The 23,058-nt window shown below is 41.7% G+C and overlaps 1 protein-coding gene across 2 annotated transcripts in view; it reads left to right on the top strand.

The window, feature by feature from the left end:
- The first annotated feature begins 1,784 nt into the window (after positions 1–1,784).
- The window catches only part of SEC23A (SEC23 homolog A, COPII coat complex component), a 61,500-nt gene continuing 40,226 nt past the window's right edge, over positions 1,785–23,058 (top strand). The window contains exons 1-4 of one of the 2 annotated variants that reach the window (XM_054026063.1): positions 1,785–2,294; positions 15,438–15,679; positions 21,960–22,017; positions 22,298–22,384. In XM_054026063.1, the coding sequence (XP_053882038.1) occupies positions 15,459–15,679; positions 21,960–22,017; positions 22,298–22,384 (366 nt within the window). In that variant the 5' untranslated portion in view covers positions 1,785–2,294; positions 15,438–15,458. Of the gene's footprint in view, positions 2,295–7,515; positions 7,668–15,437; positions 15,680–21,959; positions 22,018–22,297; positions 22,385–23,058 lie in introns of those variants that run through there. The other variant, XM_054026062.1, reaches the window with a different exon arrangement.

Genomic DNA, 23,058 nt, shown 5'->3' with positions numbered 1-23,058 from the left:
GCACGTCTGGCCCCCGAGCCTCCGGCCCGGCACGTCTGGCCCCCGAGCCTCCGGCCCGGCACCGCCGCCCCCCGAGTCCCCGCATGTCCCGATTTTCCCAGACATGTCCAGCTTTTTGGGATTTCCCCCCGGACGGGGATTTGGAGCCCAAAAAGCCGGACATGTCCGGGAAAATCCGGACCTATGGTAACCCTAATGTAGCTCTCAGCCTGGAAACAGAATGGGAGTAAAATGTGCACAGACAGACACATCTGCAGAGAACTGCCATGTACTAACTTTATAATTCAGAGGCACACTTGCCCACTTCTTTACTGACCACAGGCCATCTCTTGATATAATTTCTGGACCCAGAAACACACTAAGGCAATTTTGCCACTGCACTTCAACCCACAACCAGGTGTACCACAGCTTTCTCTTCATTTTAACAGCCCTGATCAGACACCTTTTCACACTTTAGTACACTTGGCGTACAGATCTACAGACTGGGTTTGCTGTCACTATGGACACTAATGAATGGCAGAATGAAATGTAACAGTTGGCCAAGAGATTTATGTCTCATCATTGCCTTTTGCGGGCTGATGTATCACAGTGGAATGATGGATTGGGATTGAAGATAGAGAGGAGGAAGTTTCTACATCATCCCTGTGAGAAAACCTCTTGAAGGGCTAACTTTTGGCTTAACACACAGAAATACCAAGCAATACTGTATATACCAAGCACACTTGTGCCCAAATAGTTCTCTGATGTTAATACACAAATGACAAAGCAATTAAATCTCCAAAATGCAATTGAATCTATTTAGCTCTTTAACAACCATTTTAAAGGACCAAACCCAGAGTTCTAACCTAAATTTCAGCATTAGCAAGTGTTTCTTTCAGCGCCAGTGCTTAAGATTCAATCTTTCTCCATTTAAGTCAATGGAAGTGTTGCCATTAGTAAATTATTTCTTGATTTCAAAATTTGCCTCATCTGGCAGCTCCTCTTGCTTTCTGTAAAAGCAGAAGGAAAGATCAGTGTAACTAGGAGATTGACAGGAACTGGACTTTTATATACAGGGATCCATTGCCAGTCTTTTGCGCCATGTCTCAGAGAAATAAACTAACCTTCTTTAGTAAATCTTCAGACTAGCTGTTTTATTTCAGGCTGACACCTCCATCAAGTGAGTACACATTTCAGCCAAAAGATGACACATACACACAAGCCATCTTAAATGAAGGCAAAGGGACATTTAAAAAACAAACAACAATGTATGTTATAGAGACCATAAAACTTTCTCAGTCCTCCATGTCAAATGAGAATAATGATACTTCCCTCCTCTGCAAAACTCTTTGAGATCTATGGATAAAAAGCACTATAAGATCTAGATATTAAGTATTAATAATAATATTAATAATAAATAATTAAACATAGTGCTTGCTCTAGGCAATGATACAAATATCTTATATATTTATTCCTAAAGGGTCAGTGCAAGGATTTTTAAATTTTACTACACATTGCATTTATTGTATTTAAAAAAAACTATTTGAAAGGCACTTTTGGTTGTTTCTTCTATATTTGAGCAGTTCTGAACAAGCAATGACCTTCAATTTTCCTCTCCATTCATTTTTATTTGCTTTTAAGGTGTGTCTCATAACCATTTACGTGTAACAGGCAGCTTTACTCTGAAACCAGGATGTAACTTCCTATTAGTGCATGTGACAAGTGTGAACAACACTTGAAATAAGACCTGCTTAATCAAAAGTACATTGGCATTTTAGGAGAGTTTGACATAGTGGTAAAGGTAAAACCTTAACTTTGTCAATATATAAATGGATTTCTTGAAAATATTCAGATTTTAGGATCTATGATTTTATCTGGTGTGAAGACAAGAATTATAAAAAGAGAGAATCAGGGATTTTGATGTAGCAAGTGTAAACGTACATGACTTTTTAATGATCTAGATGATTTTTTCCCTGAACATTTCTAATGCTGCTTTTTGAAGCTGAATAACATACTTTGAACTAATTACTTAGTTTTAAACGGACTGTTACAGGAAACACTGGTGGTTTTCCTAGGACTATCAAGAGTATCAAATAACAAGACTTAACAACGGAATTCATGCAATATCTGGTAGAGCAAAATATGATTCAGTGGATGAAGATGAGAAAACAGGCAGAGCTGAATATTCTTTCTCCTTACCAACTGCCTAGGAGTTATAAAGGAGTAATTTCTTGAAGAAGACGTGAGTTGCCACCTGTTGATGTGAACTGATGATTCAAAATCTAACACACTAATCTGTAATATATTGCAATAAGGTAAGAAAAATAAAGTAGAATTACTATATATTGTAACACCAGGGGATGACAGAAAAGAGATTTTCTGATTATGTGTGCTTGCTGGTTTTGGACCCGTTTATCCATTCCATCTATGTATCAATGTGTCCATCCAGGTACTTTTGCTTCCCTCTGAGGTCCCCACCACCATAAAATCTGTGCATCTTCCTGAAGGGCTCTTCAGGGCACAAGAAATGTGGGACTGGGCCCTTATAAAATTAAATATTTATTTGTACAAGGATTGGTAACAAAACTATTTTATACCTCTTATCCTCACTGGGCTTTCACTATATTGTATCCTCCTGATTTTCCTTCTTCATCTCTGACCATTTTTTCAATGACTCTGTTGTCAAATCCTGCTCTCTGCTGCTGTCTACAGGGGTACTCCAGGGCTCTGTCCTTGACCCTCATTTCTTTTCCCTTTACACCCTTTCTTTGGGCAATCACCATATCTGAGCACTCTCAGAAACCATAATATTGAGGGAGTTTTTCATCTGCTTTAACGGCACCTGCCAAGGAACTATTTGGGCTCCAGACTTTTTTTTGCAGGATGGGGAGTCTGCATACCCTCGACTCACAGCTCACTATTTTCTCCAACTGACAGTGTGATCAGAAAAAAGAACAGGAGTACTTGTGGCACCTTAGAGACTAACAAATTTATTTGAGCGTAAGCTTTCGTGGGCTACAGCCCACTTCATCGGATGCATACAATGAAACATATAGTGAGGAGATATATATACATACAGAGAACATGAAAAGGTGGGAGTTGCCCAACCAACTCTACGAGGCTAATTAATTAAGATAAGCTATTGTCAGCAGGAGAAAAAAGTTTTCATGTTCTCTGTATGTATATATATCTCCTTACTATGTTTCATTCTATGCATCCGATGAAGTGGGCTATAGCCCACGAAAGCTTATGCTCAAATAAATTTGTTAGTCTCTAAGGTGCCACAAGTACTCCTGTTCTTTTTGCGGATACAGACTAACATGGCTGCTACTATGAAAAGTGTGATCAGAGTGTGTTTAGGGGAACTCAGAATCTCTCTATTCAGGCAGCGTGGGACCCTGTTTTTGTCTGCAAGCCTCTTAAATCATGAAGCCAGCCTGGTCATTCAGACCATAAGATGACTGGTGAATAATAGTGAAGATAGTAATTGTGTAGAATTTCACCACAACCACAGTTAAAGTACAAATAATGGAGGAATGAGGTCATGGTCACCCATAATTGATTCACTGATACTAGATAAAGCAACAGAGGGTCCTGTGGCACCTTTAAGACTAACAGAAGTATTGGGAGCATAAGCTTTCGTGGGTAAGAACCTCATTTCTTCAGATGTCTTCAGACTAACATGGCTACCCCTCTGATACTTGATACTAGATAGTTATTACCATGACACATATATTTTCAGATTCTGTGAGAAAAAGTGCAAGAGCGATGATAAGTGTTTTGCTCCCCACAATTAATAAGATTCCTCAGAAAAGACTTCAGTTACTGCTTTGTCCAGGACATTTTAATCCTCTTTCTCAGAATTGTTGGTTAAAATCATTGTGGCATGGTAACATTGCTTTGCAAACCAATTACCATAAGAATTTTGTCTTGGAAGAAAATAAAAACTGATACAGTAGCTTGTAGCCTCAAACAAAAATTCTGATACATTGAGGGCTAAATGCTATTGTTACTTGCTAAAGTATTTTGGAAAATTTGCATTTAAACAAATTCATTTGGGAACATAATCAGGGATAAGTCATATGAAGAAATGAAAAGTGTAATAATATCTTGTTTTATTAGGTATCTCCTTGAATATAAATGTTACTCCTTGGATACTTAGGCGATCACTTCTGATGTCCCCTCCATAGGTGCTGACTCCATGGGTGCTCCAGGGCCTCGCCAATCAGCAGCTCCTCCCACCCACCAAGGATCAGATGTTCAGTGGAGGGCAGGAGGTGCTGGGGGCAGGATCAGGAGCAGAAAGAAGCAGAGCGAGGGTGTGGTCAGGGCCGGTGCAACCCATTAGGCGACCTAGGCGGTCACCTAGGGCGCTGCGATTTGGGGGGTGGCGACCGCAGCGGTATTTCGGCAGCAGGACCTTCCGCCGCCTCTGTGGTGGGGGGGCATTTTGGGGCGGGACCTTCTGCTGTCTAGGACGACGGAAAGGCTGGCGGCGCTCCTGGATGTGGTGCACTCAGGGGTGGGGGGGAGAACGGGGCAGGAAGAGGCAGGGGCAGGGTGGGGACGGAGTGGGGGTGGGAAGAGGCGGGGCAGGTATGGGGTTTTGGGGGAAGGGGTGGAGTGGGAGCAGGGCCTGGGGTGGAGCGGTGGGTTGAGCATCCCCCAGGAAATCAGAAATTCAGCATCTCTGGTCCCCTCTACCATTTCATTATTATTATATATGATTATTAACATACACTTCTATTACTATATACAAACATTTTAAATGGTTAAACATTGTGTTTCAAATAAACTATAGTAATTCATTGGGTAAAATTAACAAATGCATAACAGAAGTTTCATTAAAATATACATACAAGCTATCTGGTATCATTACTCTGAAATAAGTGAGAGGTTTGAAGTGTTTGCTTGTCTCTTCCACCAACAGAAGTTGGTCCAATAAAAAATATTACCTCACCCACCTTGTTTCTCTCATAACTAAGAGGTGACAGTTAGATTTATGAAATAAAATAATCTATTGAAATATAGCACATACAAGTTTATGCTAAAACTAAAATAATACAATCTTGCCAATTTAAAATAACAAATAGGTATTCTGTTTTAAATTTATTTTGGTAAGCTGTAACAAGACAAAATAATTGTGCCTGGAAGAAATAAAGCAGATTATTTGTGGAAACTAACCACTGATATTTGGAACATGGATCAATTATTGATCTAAACGGGGATACTCTGTATTCTTTCTTAACATAATGTATTATACTTTTAGAAATAACAAAAGGAGTATTGCTTCTACACAACAGACAGGCAGCCTAAACAAATCATAAAGAGAGTAATTTTGAAATCAGTGACAAAAAGCTATTTAAAAAAAACATTCATACCACCTTACAGAATAAAAAGCACCCAAAACATCTATTAAGTACAAATCCTAAAAGATAGGCAACATGCAAAGTGAATTTGTGGAACCTGGGAATGTTCTAGCTGTCTTCTCTGTACAGAGACTTTACCTGAAACGTACCATAGAGTAGAAAGAGGATTGAGAAGAAAAATGTATACAAATACATACATATATACACACACATGCATGCATGTGTGTATGTATATAAAATAAATAAATGGTAATATAATGGTTTCACAATACCATCTAACTATAGAAATATAATCAAATCTGTGGTAGAAATAAATATCACAATAGAACATCATAGTTAGCTAAGGGCAGGTCTTCACTACGGGGGGGGGGGTCGATTTAATATACGCAAATTCAGCTACGCGAATAGCGTAGCTGAATTCGACCTATCGGAGCCGACTTACCCCACTGTGAGGACGGCGGTAAAATTGACTTCCGCGGCTCCCTGTCGACGGCGCTCACTCCCACCTCCGCTGATGGAGTAAGAGCATCGATTCGGGGATCAATTATCGCGTCCCAACGAGACGTGATAATTCGATCCCCGAGAGATCGATTTCTACCCGCCGATTCAGGCGGGTAGTGTAGACCTAGCCTAAGTTGAAAAAGTGAAGAAAGGTAAAAGCTCCCTCTGGTGGTTGTTGATCAAAAAATAATTTTCAACTATTTTGAGAGTGATACCAACATTATACACAAAGATTTAGAATTAGAAATTCTAAAACAATAAGAAAACCCCAAAAACATACAACAAAGAAAGATAGAAAAATAATTAGAAATGACTAATTACGAAGAGCTTCCAGATATTACAAGCGATAAAAGTCTGCAAAAGGTGGATTCCAGCCAAGCAATTGACAACTTTCCTCCCCCCTGGAAAAAAAAAAAAATCTAACATTAATAGTGTATTCAGCTCAATAAAGAGATTTAATTTCTTAAATATATATATTTTTCTCACAGGACCTCTGCCTCACGCAGTGTGCAACAAAGCCCTTCCTGAACCAGCGAAGGCCTTAAGCATATATTTGCGTATGTGAGACTACTGACATGCTCAGCTAGGCCTGTGGTAAAGTGTTTTCATGGACTGGGGCCTGAATGAGTCAGCAGTATGTACTGAATGGGACAAGGGTGCTGAGAATCTGTCCTTAATTTCTGGCCAGATTCTATTTGCAATTACCAGTGTAAATCTGCAGTAAATCCAAATGTACACAAGTGCAAATGACAGCACATTTGGGCCCTTCATAGACAGAATGCATATTGTGTAATGAATAACAGGGGTTGAGAGGATTTGTGACTCACTTAGGACCTGATCCAAAGCTCATTTAAATCAATGGCAATGCCATATCAGAACCTTGAAATGGGCCATCCTGATTATCACTACAAAAGTTGTTTTTCCTCCTGCTGATAATAGCCCACCTTAATTGATTAGTCTCGTTAGAGTTGGTATGGCAACCCCCATTTTTTCATGCACTCTGTATATATATATCTTCCTACTGTATTTTCCACGCATGCATCTGATGAAGTGGGTTTTAGCCCACGAAAGCTTATGCCCAAATAAATTTGTTAGTCTCTAAGGTGCCATAAGTACTCCTCCTTCTTTTATCAGAACCCTGGTGTGTAGCTGAAGGATGGGAGATGCCATGTACGAGGGAGAAACACTAGAGAACCTTTGTTTATAGCAGAAGGATGGCAGGGAGTCCCTGCACCCTAGTTGTCTGTGGGTTGGAGTGTGATGCAAGGGGTCCCCCTCACCTAGTTGTCTGTGAGGTGTGGGTGTGGGGAGTCCCCCATGCACAGTTGTCTGGGAGTTAGGGGTATGGGTGCAGGGAGTTCCACACCCCAGTAATCTGTGGGTTGGGATGTGGATGCAGGGAGTCCCTCATGGCCGGTTGTGGCAAAACCCCGGAGCAGAAGGATGTCAGAAGCCCTGTGCGAGACGACAGCACCAGCGGCAGGGCAGGGTGGTCCGCTGGCTGCCTCGGGGCTCCCCTGAGGTTCAGCCAGACACACTCGAACAACACGGGAGTCAATTCTGCCCGAGCTGCCCCGGGACTCTCTGCCTGCAGCGCGGGGGCGGATCGGCAGGGGGAGCCATGGGCGGGGGTGCCGGCTCTCCTCCCGCGGAGACCCCGCGGCGGGGCGGGCGCAGCCCCGGCCCCCGGCAGCGCTGCGCTCTCTGCCCCTTGACGTGGCACGGACTCTCCCATCAGCCATGTTGTCGCGTCGGCAGCGCGGGGTTGCTGGGTTGAGTGAGTGAGTCAGGCGGCGGCTGGGGCTGGGACGCCGGCGGGTGAGTGGGGCTGAGGCCGGGCAGCTGAATAACAACTCTGCGCGGAGGGGGGGAGCTGGGCAGCAAGGGGGCGCGGGAGCCCAGCACCCCGGGACCGCGGTTTGGGGGTGCAGGGCGCTAGAATCTCTTAGCGCCCCTGCCCTCGGGCTGTGTGTGTTGCAGGGAGCCCTCCCCAGCTGCCTGTGGATGGGGGGGGGGGGGGGGAAGCGGTGTCTTCAGGGAGACCCCCGGTGCTCGCGGCTTGTATGTGGTGCAGGGAGACCCTAATCCCAGTTGTCTGTGCGTCCCCCACTCCAATTGTCTGTGGGTTGGGGAGTGCGTGTGGGGTGGTGGGGGTGCAGGGGGCGCAGGGAGCACCCACCCCAGTTGTCTGTGGGTTGGAGGGGTGTGTGTGTGAATGGATGCAGGGTGTCCCCATCCCAGTTGTCTGTGGGTTGGAGGGTGGGTGGGTGCAGGGAGCCCCCACCCTAGTTGTCTCTGCTGTTCCTGAATGGCCAATATCCCAAATTCCAGCCACACAGCCAGAGGAGGGTCGGTGTAGTTGTTTCTGGGTTGAGGGGAGTGGTGCAGGGAGCTCTCCCCGACTTGTTAGTAGATGGCGTGGGGGAGGGGGTATGTGGGGAGTCCACCCCCAGTGCGTGAGGTTTGGGAGGTGCAGAGAGTTAAAGTCTTGTCACCCCTATGCTATGGGCTGGGGGGTATGCGCGTAGAGAGCGCATCACATGACCCCCTCCAAGTGCCTGTGCTTCAGGCTCAGCAGTGTCAGAGCCCCCTCCTGTGGCTGTGAGGTTGGAATGTGGGATACTGGCCATTCAAGAACAGTAGTCTCCAAGTTTGCTAATACCCTGTTTCCCCGAAAATAAGACATCCTCCGAAAATAAGGCCTACTTACAGTTTTGCCTCTCGTTGTAATATAAGGCATCCCCCCGATAATAAGACCTCCCCGATAATAAGGCATCCACCGATAATAAGGCATTTTTCATTTCTGAAAAATAAGACATCCCCTGAAAATAAGACCTAGCGCATCTTTGGGAGCAAAAATTAATATAAGACACTGTCTTATTTTCGGGGAAACAGGGTATGTTATACTCTGGCCTGCTCTGCAGGACTGGGATCAACAGTATAAGAGGAGATGCTCAGTTATGTTGACGAGAGGAGTTGTCTTATGGACACAGCAAAGAATAGTTAAAGTGGTACAAGCCCCTGGTGTAGATGTGGTTATACTAACTAGTATAAAGGTGCTTATATTGGTATAACTCCGTGGTTCTCAAACTATTTACTATTGTGAGCTGCATCCAGTATTGCCTGTATGGCCCTGAGGATATCACATGGGCCGCAAGCAGCCTATGGGCTGCAGGTTGAGAACCACTGTTATAGCTTATATCTGTAATTTTTCGGAAATCAGATATAAGCACCTTTTACTGGTATTACTGTGCCCACACTAAGGGATTGGAGGGACCATAGCAGTTCCTAAATAGCTACAGGCATAGCAGTACAAAAACTGCTTTTAGGTAAGCCCATTGCAGCAAAAGTCTTCCCCTCAGATGGCCTATAACTTACTCTGCTCTTAAAATCAGTCCTTAATGGAGGGGACTTGGGAAGCAGGTCTGGAGTACTGCTGTGTTCAAGAAGAAGGTCACAGAAAAGAGAGGAATTAATGAAGCTGCTGCTGACCATTTATTACTGTCTGGTTAAATTCTGTCATTTTGACAATTTACAGTTAATTCTGATCTGTGCCAACTATTTCCCCTAATTTAAACATTTTGGAATTGGAATAAATTTGTCTGATTTTTTTTTTCTTTTGGTGTAAAAATTAGAAAGAAAATAATCAAATCAGAAATAAAGTTAATAATGATTTAATAGGCTGATTAAAGCGTGATTGCTATAATTTCAAGCTTACTAGTTTAATTTTATTTTAGAAGAAGTATGTACTACATTATAATATTTTTATGGTATTGAAGTATGATTGCTGCCCCACTGGGACCCTTACAAAAACAAGATGTTTATCTCTAGGGTATTGGTGGGGTTCAGGTGTTCTACCACGGTTGAGTAGATTTTATTTTGAAATAAATGAATGAGTTTCTGAAAGAGGTTTAGAAATATTTAAAGGTATTTGCAAGTGCTGTAATAAAGGAGGGGATATTAAAAGAATGAATCTGTATTGGGAAAAAAACATATACTGCCTGTTTGCATCAGTCAGCAAACTAACAGTGGTTTCCAGAATGATTACTTAACGGCATATGTTTTAAAACTGTACAGTTATGGGATATCTTTGTGAAATATAACAAACATATTTGGTACATACTAAGGGAAAGATCCTTGAAAGTGCTAAGTGCCCTCAAATCCCAATGAGACTACTTACATGGGCAAGGGTAATTTACATGAGTAAGGGTTTACCAAATTAAGCCCTCCAAGTCTAGCATAATGTCTTTGTTTTAGTGAGAAAGTTGTATGTATAACTACAATAACTCAACTGCAAAACCCATGTCTTAAAAAGCTATATCCTATTTTGGTAATTTAAACTGTGATACATAAACCAAGTCAGGTCTTGGAAGGGAAGGAAAGGATGGAAAGAAAGGGAGGGAAATTTAGCATGAACATGTTTCCTAAATCTAAACAAGAAGCATATGCTATCTTAGAAATGCAACTGCATTTAACTCGTTTCACATTATGGGGCTTTGTATGCATGCGCTTCATTTTTATGAGTCACCATACAGAGTTTGCGTACCTTGCCCTCTGTAGAGCACGTAACCAAGTAATAAGGGGATAAAAATAAGACTACATAGAGCTACTTCAAAGTAGAGGCGCAATGAAGGGGAAATAAGACTTTAAAAGATACTGTACGGAAAAAGGGAGTTAGCTTTGAAATACTTTGTCTTAATTTCAAATTTTTACTTATGTCTCGAGTAGAGTTGGAGTTGACGTTGACGGGCTATTTTTACATTAGAACACAAGAATGGCCATACTGGTCAGACCAATGGTCCTTGTAGCCCAGTATCCTGCCTTCCGACAGTGGCCAATACCAGATGTTTCAGAGGGAATGAACAGAACAGGCCAATTACTGAGTGATCCACCCCTGTTGTTAAGTCCCAGCATCTGGCAGTCAGAGATTCAGGGACGTCCAGAGCATGGGGTTGCATCCCTGACCGTCTTGGCTAATAGCCATTGTTAAACATATCCTCCATTAACTTATCTAATTCTTTTCTGAACCCCAGTTATAGTTTCAGCCTTCACAACATCTCCTAGAAACGGGTGCCACAAATTGTGCATTGTCTGAAGAAGTACTTCCTTTTGTTTGTTTTGAACCTACTGCCTATTAACTTCATCAGGTGACCCCTGGGTCTTATGTTACATGAAAGGGTAAATACCACTTCCCTATTCACTTTCTCCACACCATGCATGATTAAGGCTACATTTTAGTCACAGGTATTTTTAGTAAAAGTCATGGACAGGTCATGGGCAATAAACAAAAAGTTAGGGCCCAGTGACCTATCTGTGATTTTTATTAAAAATACCTGTGACTAAATCTTACATGCTAGGAGAGGAGCGCTCCTGAAGACTGCTGCTGGGGTGGGGGCAGCACGGGGTGACCCTTCTGCTGAGGGGGCCGCTGCAGCTGGAGGTGGCCCTGGGCCCCCTGCTGCTGGGGGGGGAGCAGTCTGGGGCCCCCCACCGCTGGAGAGGGTGGTGGCGGCCCGGGGCCCCCTGCCACTGCCGTAGGGGTGGGGGCGACCCGTGGCGCCGCTCTGGGTGGGGGGGCGGCCCGTGGCCCTGCTACCGCTGCTACTCCGGGTGGGGGGTGGCCTGTGGCCCTGCTGCTGCTCCGGGCAGGGGGCAGCCCAGGGCCCCGCCGCCACCTCCGCTGGTCCCAGACCACTGCTCCAGGGCAGTGCTGGGGACCAGCAGCCTGGGGCTGTCAGAGCAGTGGCCGGTGCTGCTGGCCCCTGGGCTTCCCCAGCTGCTGGGGTGGTCCTGGGGTCAGCCGCACCATTGCTGTAAAATTCACAGAGGTCGTGGAAAGTCACGGAAGCTGTGATCTGTGAATGATTCGCAGCCTTATTCATGATTTTACAGACCTCTATCGTATCCCCCCCTCAGTCATCTCTTTTCCAACTTGAACAATCCCAGTCTTTTTAATCTCTTCTCAGATGGAAGCTATTCCATCCCCCAATCATTTTTGTTGCCCTTTTCTGTACCTTTTCCAATTCTAATATATCTTTTTTGAGATGGGGCAACCAGAACTGCACATACTATTCAAGGTGTGGGTGTACCATGGATTTATATAGTGTATTATGATATTTACTATATTATTATCTATCCCTTTTCTAATGGTTCTTAACATTTTATTATCTTTTTGACTGTTGCTACACAATGAACGGATGTTTTCAGAGAATTATCCATAATGACTCCAAAGTCTCTTTCTTGAGTGGTAACAGCTACTTTAGACCCCATCATTTTACATGTATAGTTGGGATTATGTTTTCCATTGTGCATTATTTTGCATTCATCCACATTGCCTATTTATTTATTTTTCATTCTGGTAACATTCTCTCACTTTCACCCATGCCCACCTATCTATTTCCCAACATTACAGTGACGGCTCCTGAAATATTAGGGGAGAAGGCTTTTATTTTTTAGTTCCTTTTAAGTACCAGCCTATCCCTCACTCCTTAACTGACTTATTTTTCTCCTCTCTCTGTTCTTTCCCCCATATACATCCTAGTTTTTGTGTGCTCCCACCCCCCAATCTTCACTTTCCCTCTCTACCTAATAGCCATGTCTACACTAGGCTACTTTTCTTAAATTTTCCCACCCTGACTACTGCTGATGTATCTCTACTATTAGTAGCAATGAATGGAGTGCTAGTGTGGACAGAGTTCCTGATAGCTCCCTGCATTTTAATTATCATGTCCTGTAGACCTGCTCATAATAGGATTATATGACATGGTTGTTAAAACACTGGCAGCTAGCCTGTACTAGTGCTCCCACCATTGAACTGGAGCAGTGTTGGGGGTAGCAACTGTGGAAGAGTTTAAGGAAAAGGATCCAGTCTGTAGACATTGACAAATAGACTATCTCCATTTTATTGTGATGTGCACAGTCAGTTTTGGGAATGGTTACTGTGGGCCATTTTCAAATTGTCAGTTTTCATTGGTAGTTGTTTATTAAGTTTCCCAATAATGGAATAATAGCACTTTACAATGAAACAAAAAAATAGATACTACATTTACCTTCTGGATAATTTTCATCACTGATATTTTAGAACTAAAAACCTTGACGTCCATTTAAGTATTATCTGAACTCCTACATCAAGACTGTAAACTATTGGTATATGCCATATATAAAACATTAAAACTTTTCTAAATGAGAGCCAGATCCCTGCCAATGGGAAGTTTGCCAGGAGATATGCTCAGAGTTGCACACTGCTTTCAAGCACCCATTAAAGCATAGGTATGGAGCTAGCCTAGCCATGAAATGTGCTGATTTAAGCCCCAGTTCAGCAAGGTATCTAAGTAAGTGAATAGCTTTAATCACGTGGGTAGTCCCACTGAAATCTATGGGGCTACTTGTGTTCTTAAAGCTGCAGATATACTTAAGCACCTTGTTGAATTGGATTCTTAAAGTATCTTCCGAGGCAACCTCTGCTTAGATCGTTTGTATTGATCATATTTTAAAGTTTCCCTCCTCTTCGAGACCCCCTACCCCTCTGTGTACCATTGCCTGCCCTCCATCAGGGCAACTCTTCTTTCCTGTGCAGCTGGGCTCATGGGAATGATTCTGACCATTAGTATTTTTATAACTTAGAAAGTAAGCAATTTACTTATCACGCGAGTGGCTAAGCAAGTATATGAAACTGTGGGCCTATCCACACTATGGCTCCAGTCCTGCAATTGGATCCACATGGATTGATCCTGGACTTTTTGTTTTTCTTTTGTATATATTTAGTTCTGTAATTGTATTAGGCTTATCTATGTTGAGAATTTGAGAGAATTCTTCTGCTGTTGAGTCTAACATTGTGCCACCTCACCGCTATCAATGGTGACAGTGCTAGAGTAGACTGGTCCACTGGCATTTTAACCACTATAGGGAATGTGATCTAGTGGCTACTGACCTTTTGCCTGTGTCCCCTCAACCGCTCCCTGGCCCCTCCCCTGCTGCTATCCCTGGACCTCTGCCCATCCCATCCCCACTGCCTAAATTCTGCTCTGTTGCCCACTGTGCCTCCCCCTTTCCCCCCAGTTCCTTCCCATGGTTTCCTGCCCCTGCTTCTGTCTTCATCCATTTTATGGCGACTGCCCATCTTCCCTCCTCCTGCTGCTATCCCTTGTCTCCCTGAGCTCCTTTTCCTGTCTTCCCAACTCCCTCTTGTATCCTCTCCCCCTCCTCCTATTCCTTACCCTTCTGCATTAGAGTCAGGTTGTGTCCTTCTCATTAATATAATATATGGAGATATACCTATCTCATAGAACTGGAAGGGACCCCAAAAGGTCATTGAGTCCAGCCCCCTGCCTTCACTAGCAGGACCAAGTACTGATTTTTGCCCCAGATCCCTAGGTGACCCCCTCAAGGATGGAACTCACAACCCTGGGTTTAGCAGGCCAATGCTCAAATCACTGAGCTATCCCTCCCCCTTATCTAGGTGCAAACAGGGGGAGCATTGATAACACAGAAGAGAGTGTTCTTGCTCTCAGTTCTGGTGTGTGGTGCCACAGTGGTGCCCACCCAGCAGTAGCAGTTGTAGGGAAAGTCAGTACTGGGTCAACATGCAGGTCCTCTCTTGGGATGGAGCACAGTCAGTGCAGAAGAGCTGTCAGCTTTTAGTTGCTGTACTCTAACAAGTCATATGTGAACTGAGATTTTGTGGAGGCTTATAACTTGGCCAAATTTGGACAAATATTCACAGGAACAGCAAACTACACATCCCTAGTACTAGGGTGCCCATCACATGCCAAATTTCAAGTTCTTGCTGCTAAGCTTGGAGGCACCAGAGTTTCTGGTGAACGAAACAGATGTATTTAACATGAATAAAACAACATATTTTCCCCTAGCCTTGTTGTCTGAAACAAACTATTTTAGCTGAAATGTAAAAAAATTAACCTGAAGCAGACACCTGCCAGGAGAAACTGTTTGGATTGAATTTAAGTTTGGCAAAGTTATAAGCAACTGAAAACCAGGTCTGGTAATGGAAAGATTTGGGCAACCTTAAGTATAAGGTGGTACTACATGCACCATCTATAATGCTATTCCCCAACAGGATCTTATTGTCCCAGAACATGCACTTCACTAACACTGCATTATTACACATTTATATTTGTGGATGGGCCCAGAAGTGTGCATTATTTAAAAAAAAAAATGGTGTGTTATGTCTCTTAATATTGTTTGTGGTCTTAGCAACTTCCTATAAACTTTTCTATCAAAACAGAAAATGTAAAACCATGAGTTTAAAATGATCTCTCAGTGCAGTACATTTATTTTAACTTTGCAAACTTTGCAAACATTTGGCACTTTTCATGATGTTGCTGCATACCAAGAGTTTTATTTTCTTCATTTCCTCTTGGAATTCTGTATAATTCATTTAGAATTATAGAAGTTTTCGGGAATTTCTGAAAGCTCCTTTTAAACTGAATACATAACATTTCAGTATGTGTGACATTTTATCATGTGTTTAACCAGTAAATATTGGTTGTAATTAAACCTTTTGTTCCTGATTGTGATTCTTTTAAAATATAACCCACATATATCCTGTTAATTTATACCTTTTTATTTCAGAAATAAGAAAAGAGGTTAACAATGGCAACCTTCCTGGAATTCATCCAGCAGAATGAAGACAGAGATGGAGTTAGATTCAGCTGGAATGTTTGGCCTTCAAGTCGCCTTGAAGCCACAAGAATGGTAGTCCCAGTGGCTTCCCTCTTTACACCACTGAAAGAGCGTCCTGATTTGCCTCCCATTCAGTATGAGCCAGTTCTGTGCAGTAGGACCACCTGTCGTGCAGTTCTGAATCCCTTATGGTAATCCTAATAAATAACTTAGCTAATACTTTGGTATTTACTATATATATAAAATACTTACATTTTTTATTCAAAAACTTTCCTTCATAATGCTGGTTTGAAAATACTGCATCTCATGCATAAATTATGTTATTTATAAAATTTTGCATACTCTAGGCACAAATGTAGGGCCCAAACCTGCAACCACTAAGGATTTCAGGATCCAGCTCATAGTTGTTTTGAAGGAAGACATTCACAAAAAATTATCCAGTTAATTAAATTGATTTATGTTAACTTTAGTTTGAATCAGGTTATAAGAGACTGAAGTTTTCCGTAACTGTAAGTCACATGAGATAGTAGATACAGTTTTAAATTTTTTTTATCTCTAGAAAATAAATATGAAGAGGTGAGTTAGTGTAACAAGTTTTCATCTTTTGTGTAGTTGGATCCTATTTGACTTATGTTCCTTATAAAATAAATTAATTATTGTCCACTAGTCCTTACCGTAGTAGATGTTTGCGCATATCACAAAATCAGTTAGCTCAATTTTATGTGATTCAGCGTCCCCAGCTTGGGAGACAAAGGATGGACTTTAATAGCTGTAAAGTGGTGTGTCAGGATAGAGGTCTCAGTGTTATGTTTTGAAGCTGGAACAGTACTTGCTTATAGCTGAAGTCAGGTCTAATGGAAGCTTATCCTTATCAGAAGCATTATATTTCACTCAAGATTTTTTATTTGTAAAATTAAAAGTATGGCTAAACAAAATTTGTAAACGAAGGATCAGGTCCTCAGCTAGTATGAATTCTCCCTCTCTTGATGTCTTCACATAAAGACTGGATGCCTTTTTGGAAGAGATGCTTGGTCAAATATAAATGATTGGGCTCAATACAGGGATAATGTGGTAACATTCTGTGGCCTGTGTTACACAGGAGGTCAGGCGAGATGATCTGCTCATGTTGTACTTAAAGTACTGCACAGGATCTTTTTAGGGGGAATAAGACAAAACGCCACATTTATTAGCAATACATGTATTCATTAACACTGTGTTATATGCATATAATATATTACACTTACACTCACACACACACACAAACACACTCCGTCTTGTTGTTACCAATTAGTTGCTCCCCTTAACTTCACTGGCCAGGTGAGTTAGATGGGGGAGGGGGTGGAGCCGGGCTTTTGCCGATCCGGATCAATGCTCCCATGTTGACAAGACGAGACCCGGGGTCCTGTGCAAGACACCTCACTTTTATAGCAGCTTTCCTCTTATGCAAATCTATACCAGATTCAAACTTTGTGTCTGTGTCCATTGGTCCTTTGTGCTGCTTTCTTTTGAGTGTTGTTCCAATGCTGCAAAGAGGGTGTTTCCAAAAGAAGGTGCTTGCTTCTAACCCCCGAGGCCGTCAGTATGTCTGCTTGTCTTTAATGAGCCCACTTGACACGTTTTATTGTCCTTGGGTCTGGCTCCCAGCCCCTCTCCAAGGGTTGAGGCTGTCTGGAGGTGCTGCCTTTCATGCCTTGCTCATCCACACCTCATTCATTCAACAGGGCAATTGATTAAGAGTGGGGGGAGGGGGGGGAGAGCTCTTGTTCTACTGCTAGCAAAAAGAAATTTTCCTTCTATCTTATTCTATCCTTAGGGGCTATAATATTATACCAAGGGCAATGCAAAGTTTCTAAATGAGGCTTTGATACAAAGTCCCAGGATACAGAGGTCACACGTGGGTAGACCCACCACAAGGTTATATGAAGAGGCACAATGTAAAGTTATATGAAAATTATCAGAGATTGATCTACATTGTCCCCCTTTTGACCTCTCAAGAACAATTCTTGAGTGGTCACCATATAAATCTTTTGTATTTGTTGCAAACAAACCAAACAATTATAACCAGGTGAATATAACTAAAACTATTAGAATTGACTAAATACCAGATATTACATAAACACAAATGCAAACAATTATAATTATAATAATTGGAAATACAACAAAACCATTACCATTACAATAATTGGGTACATTGACAAACAAAATGAGGCCCAAGTTTGATGCTGCAATAGCCATCAAACAATAAAAGTCACTGAGGTCAGGACCTTCTTAAGCACACACAACAAATAAGATTTTGTAGGAGTACCACAGTTGTTATGCAAGGTTAAGCTGATTTGGACTTAAACTAACATTTAGTTGCTAAAATGTTGTAGAATTTCCTATTTTTAACAGTTGTTCTCAGAGGTTTCTGGGGACCTGAAAGATGGGGCCATACAATTATGGGCCAAGGTTTTACAGGTTATGGGGGCCCAAGAACTACCCTTCAGGGCTTGGGGAAATAGAACCAGAGTGCATAGAGGAAAGTGTGGAATTAATAATAATACAAGCAAATGTAACTAACAATACAAATGTATCAAGAACAAAAATTAACAACAAAATGATTATTAGAGAACCTAACAAAACAAAACAAAATAACCCTGATGCACTGGGGACCAAAGTCTTTTGGACACAAGGGGTGATTGATAAGTTGGATGGAGATGGGGGAAGTAGAGAGAGGAAAAGACATTTGCCCTGTCTAGTGTAGTATTTCCTCTTTTTCTGGACCCAATGCTAGCACAGGACACCACTAGAGACAGACACAGAACATGCAACACAGAACACTGAACACAGACTTTGTCATGACACTATAACCATGGTATTTTATAACTCTTTAGCTGGTACCAGCTCTTCTGATGTTTCGGTTCAGAGCCTGAAAGATAGAAGCTTGGAAACAAATTAGCACAGTGCTTTTACCCTGGCAGAACCTGCTTGGTCTCTGCCACAGTGTGTTTGGTACTTGGGGCTGCACAAATGCTAATTAAGTGGTGCATTTTTTGTGAGTGTAAATTGTTTCTTTCTTTCAGTAAAAGGGCGTTAACACTTTATCTCGAAAAAAAAATTTTGTTTTAAAATTTCCAGCCATTTTGCCATGGCCTAGAGATTTGAGGCAGAAGCAGGCACTGTTGTTAACTGTTTTAATGGCATTTTGGCCCTGGGAGGAGGAATTCACCCAAATATTCCGCTTCCCAATCTCCAGAGGGGTCCCAAAGGTCTGCCCCCTTCTGGGGTCTCAAATGTTTCTTCTCCTGATGTTACTGCTGCTGTAAGATTTGAGAGTGCTGTTTTAACTCTCTGTACCCAACTTGTTTTTCAGTTTTTTTATCTGTTGCTTGCCTGGGCCCGATCCTGCTTTTTCCAATAAACAGTTCCTTTCCATGGGCACAAGCCTTGTTCCACTACCAATTTAGCAAGGAGGGTGGGCTTTCCAACTAGCCCCCACCCTTCCTGGTCCCGTTCCTTAAACATTTTCTTCAAAATTGTGAAATTACCACAATATTACTTACAAAAAACAAAACAAAACAAAAAAAACCACACTACACTGCCCAAACTCCTATATCCTTCAGAGTTTGGCTTAACAGAACAAGATCTGTATCTTATGTTTTTAACCCACTCTGGGCCAGAGGGAGAGACACTAAGCCTCCCTCTGTATTACTCGGTCTGCTACCACCGAGGGTTCATACACCAATTATACAAATCCTTCCCCGGATTAGATCCTTCCCCGGATCAGAGTGAGAAACACTAAGTTCTCCTCTTTAGCTCAGTCTTGCTACGGCTGAGGGTGTATGTACCTCTATAACACAATTTAAACCTAAACTCCTATATCCTTCAGAGTTTGGTTAATCCTTCCCCGGATTAGAGTGAGAAACACTAAGTTCTCCTCTTTAGCTCAGTCATGAACACAATTTAAACCTAAACTCCTATATTCTTCAGAGTTTGGTTAATTAACTGAAAGTTTACACTCTTTTTCCTCTAGTGCCAGGCTTGCTAAAGCTGGTGGTGTGCACACCAGTTTTATAATAACTGTGGATTTTATGCTTGCTCCCCCTTTCGCATTCTCCACCAAAATGTTGTACTTAAAGTACTGCACAGGATCTTTTTAGGGGGAATAAGACAAAACGCCACATTTATTAGCAATACATGTATTCATTAACACTGTGTTATATGCATATAATATATTACACTTACACTCACACACACACACAAACACACTCCGTCTTGTTGTTACCAATTAGTTGCTCCCCTTAACTTCACTGGCCAGGTGAGTTAGATGGGGGAGGGGGTGGAGCCGGGCTTTTGCCGATCCGGATCAATGCTCCCATGTTGACAAGACGAGACCCGGGGTCCTGTGCAAGACACCTCACTTTTATAGCAGCTTTCCTCTTATGCAAATCTATACCAGATTCAAACTTTGTGTCTGTGTCCATTGGTCCTTTGTGCTGCTTTCTTTTGAGTGTTGTTCCAATGCTGCAAAGAGGGTGTTTCCAAAAGAAGGTGCTTGCTTCTAACCCCCGAGGCCGTCAGTATGTCTGCTTGTCTTTAATGAGCCCACTTGACACGTTTTATTGTCCTTGGGTCTGGCTCCCAGCCCCTCTCCAAGGGTTGAGGCTGTCTGGAGGTGCTGCCTTTCATGCCTTGCTCATCCACACCTCATTCATTCAACAGGGCAATTGATTAAGAGTGGGGGGGGGGGGGGGGGAGAGCTCTTGTTCTACTGCTAGCAAAAAGAAATTTTCCTTCTATCTTATTCTATCCTTAGGGGCTATAATATTATACCAAGGGCAATGCAAAGTTTCTAAATGAGGCTTTGATACAAAGTCCCAGGATACAGAGGTCACACGTGGGTAGACCCACCACAAGGTTATATGAAGAGGCACAATGTAAAGTTATATGAAAATTATCAGAGATTGATCTACAGTGTTACACAGGAGGTCAGGAGAGATGATCTGCTCATCCTTTCTGGTGTTAAAATGTATGAATTGGCACAGTTTCATTAACTTCAGTAGAGCTATGCCTATTTACAGCAGCTGAGGATCTGATCCAAAGATTTTAGTGTCATTTTTCACTAATTGTTCTGCCCTATTACTGCTGCTGTCAGGAGAAGACAGGAATAAGGTTAAAAAAAATACTAGGAAGCACATACTACTTATTTGTCTAAAGACAGTGGGTGAGATTCTCAAAAGCACCTATGTGACTTGGGAGCACAAGTTCCGTTTACTTTTATTATTATTGTTATGGGGTAATAATAATTACTGACATCTGTAATTTTATATCCTCAGATGAAAGATGCTATATACTAAAAAAATCACATGGTGAACTGTATCTAAAATTTTCGAATTTTGGATGTACTGAATATATGATGTAGCTGTCTTGGGGTGTGTCCCTCTACTAAAGAAATTTGTTGTGTTTAAACTCAGTTAATTATTTTTTTATCATGTCTAAGTGGAAGCTGTTGCATTAATATCCTGTTTGCAAAAAGAAGGCTGAGAAAATAATGCCTCTGAAGATCAGCTGGTTCGGGATGTGGTAGACAGAGTTGGCATATACCCTTTCTGTTTGCACAGTCTAACATGGTTTACGTTACTGCAAATAGCAGAGTTGGTGCAATTTGAAATGTGTGTATCTGTTTTAATTTTTAGGAAGACTTAAGAAATTATAGGTATTTGGTTTCCCTTCAATTAGGGAATTTTGCTCTTGGGCATACTTGGAAAACAAGAACATTTATACAAAAACAGTGTATTAATCCTCTCCACCACCCATTATTACTGAAGGAATCTTTTTGAATAGGAGTTTTCCTTTTATCATGCTAACTTCTCCTTTTGTCTGGACCAGCAGTGAAGCCGTTGTTATTATTATTAATTATTATTATTATTATTTGTATTTGTATTACAGTAACATCGACAGGCCTGAACCCATTGTTCTGGGCATTGTATATACATTTAACAAGTCTCTGAACCCAAGAGCCTAACTAGACAAGATAGATGGAGGGTAAGAGAAAGGAAGTATTACTTTCCCCATTTTACAGGTTGAGAACTGAGACAGAGTGACTTGCCTAAAACCACACAGGAAGTCTGTTAGAGCTGGGACTGAACCTGGTCTCCTACATCCGAGTGCAATGCCTTAACTATCATCCTTCCTCTCTAATAACCATGATACTGTGTTAATTACATCAGTCTTCTGCTACTGAAATAATTACAAAGTTATACATTCTTTATTGTGAATTTACAGCAGAATCATTAAGGAGATGATGCATTGTGAGGGGGAAATTCTTGTTTGAAGCACACACCTCTTTGACAATTAGGAAAAAGGGATGATAAACAGATAAAGGTTGAATCCATGTCGTACATACAACATATGTATTTAGTGTCAAAGCCCCATGGTAATGTAAAACAAATTATTCATAATACATTAACTTTTCTAATTTTATTTTTATAGCCAAGTGGATTATCGAGCAAAACTCTGGGCTTGCAATTTTTGTTATCAAAGAAATCAGGTAAGAAAATGAAGTATCCAGACTACAGACTGACCTTCTTTTATAGGAGGAAAATGAAATGCACCATTCCTAAAATTATACCTGTGAATTGGAATTGCCAACAGGATGCTAAACATATGGATGTCTGCCCATTCTGAGACACTAAACTTGAGAGCTTTTCACAGTAGTGATAGCTATTGTTTTTTACAGAAGGAAATAATATATGTCCATGTTTATTTTTCAGTGTTTTTCTCTAACTTGAAATGTGTACTTAATATGGTTTGTTTTTTTGCTTTTGCAGTTTCCTCCTACTTACGCTGGTATATCAGAGATGAACCAGCCTGCAGAACTTTTACCTCAGTTTTCTAGTATTGAATATGTAGTACAGGTAAAAAAACCACCAAATAAAATCTTTGACATTAAATTAGATTGAAGCTAGCTATGTAGAGTATGGCTTATTTGACTTTTGTTTTGATTTAGTAGTGATTAAAATGCAGTGAATAATCTACATGTTTTCAATTGTAGACCTTCGACCAGTATCATCCATTGGAAATGGAGAGTACTATTTTTGATTATAGTGATTATAATAAAATTATAGGAATATTATCTGATTATTAAGGGCAATATAAGAGAGGGAAGTTCTATATATTCTAGAGATTTAATCTTCTGTTGGGATTTGTTTCTTCATGAGGAGTTCAGTTCACTTGTGCTTGTTTCAGAAAATCATTTTATTGCTGCTTGCCAATGTAATTTAGATCAAGGGTATGTCTATACTTACTTCCTGGTCCGGATGTAAGCGATCGATCTTCTGGGATCGATCCCGGAAGTGCTTGCCGTCGACGCCAGTACTCCAGCTCAGCGAGAGGAGTACGCGGCATCGACGGGGGAGCCTGTCTGCCGTGTCTGAACCCGCGGTAAGTTCGGATTAAGGTACTTCGAATTCAGCTACGTTATTAACGTAGCTGAATTTGCATACCTTAGTCCGAAGTGGGGGGTTAGTGTGGACCAGGCCCAAGTTTTAGTGAATGGTCTTTGAAGTGAAGATTATATCTGAATAATCAT

Source organism: Malaclemys terrapin, chromosome 4, assembly GCF_027887155.1.
Source record: "Malaclemys terrapin pileata isolate rMalTer1 chromosome 4, rMalTer1.hap1, whole genome shotgun sequence".
In the NCBI taxonomy this organism is placed as follows: domain Eukaryota; kingdom Metazoa; phylum Chordata; order Testudines; family Emydidae; genus Malaclemys; species Malaclemys terrapin.
The sequence above is the reverse complement of the archived record's forward strand: the minus strand, read 5'-3'. Positions and strand labels throughout refer to the sequence as shown.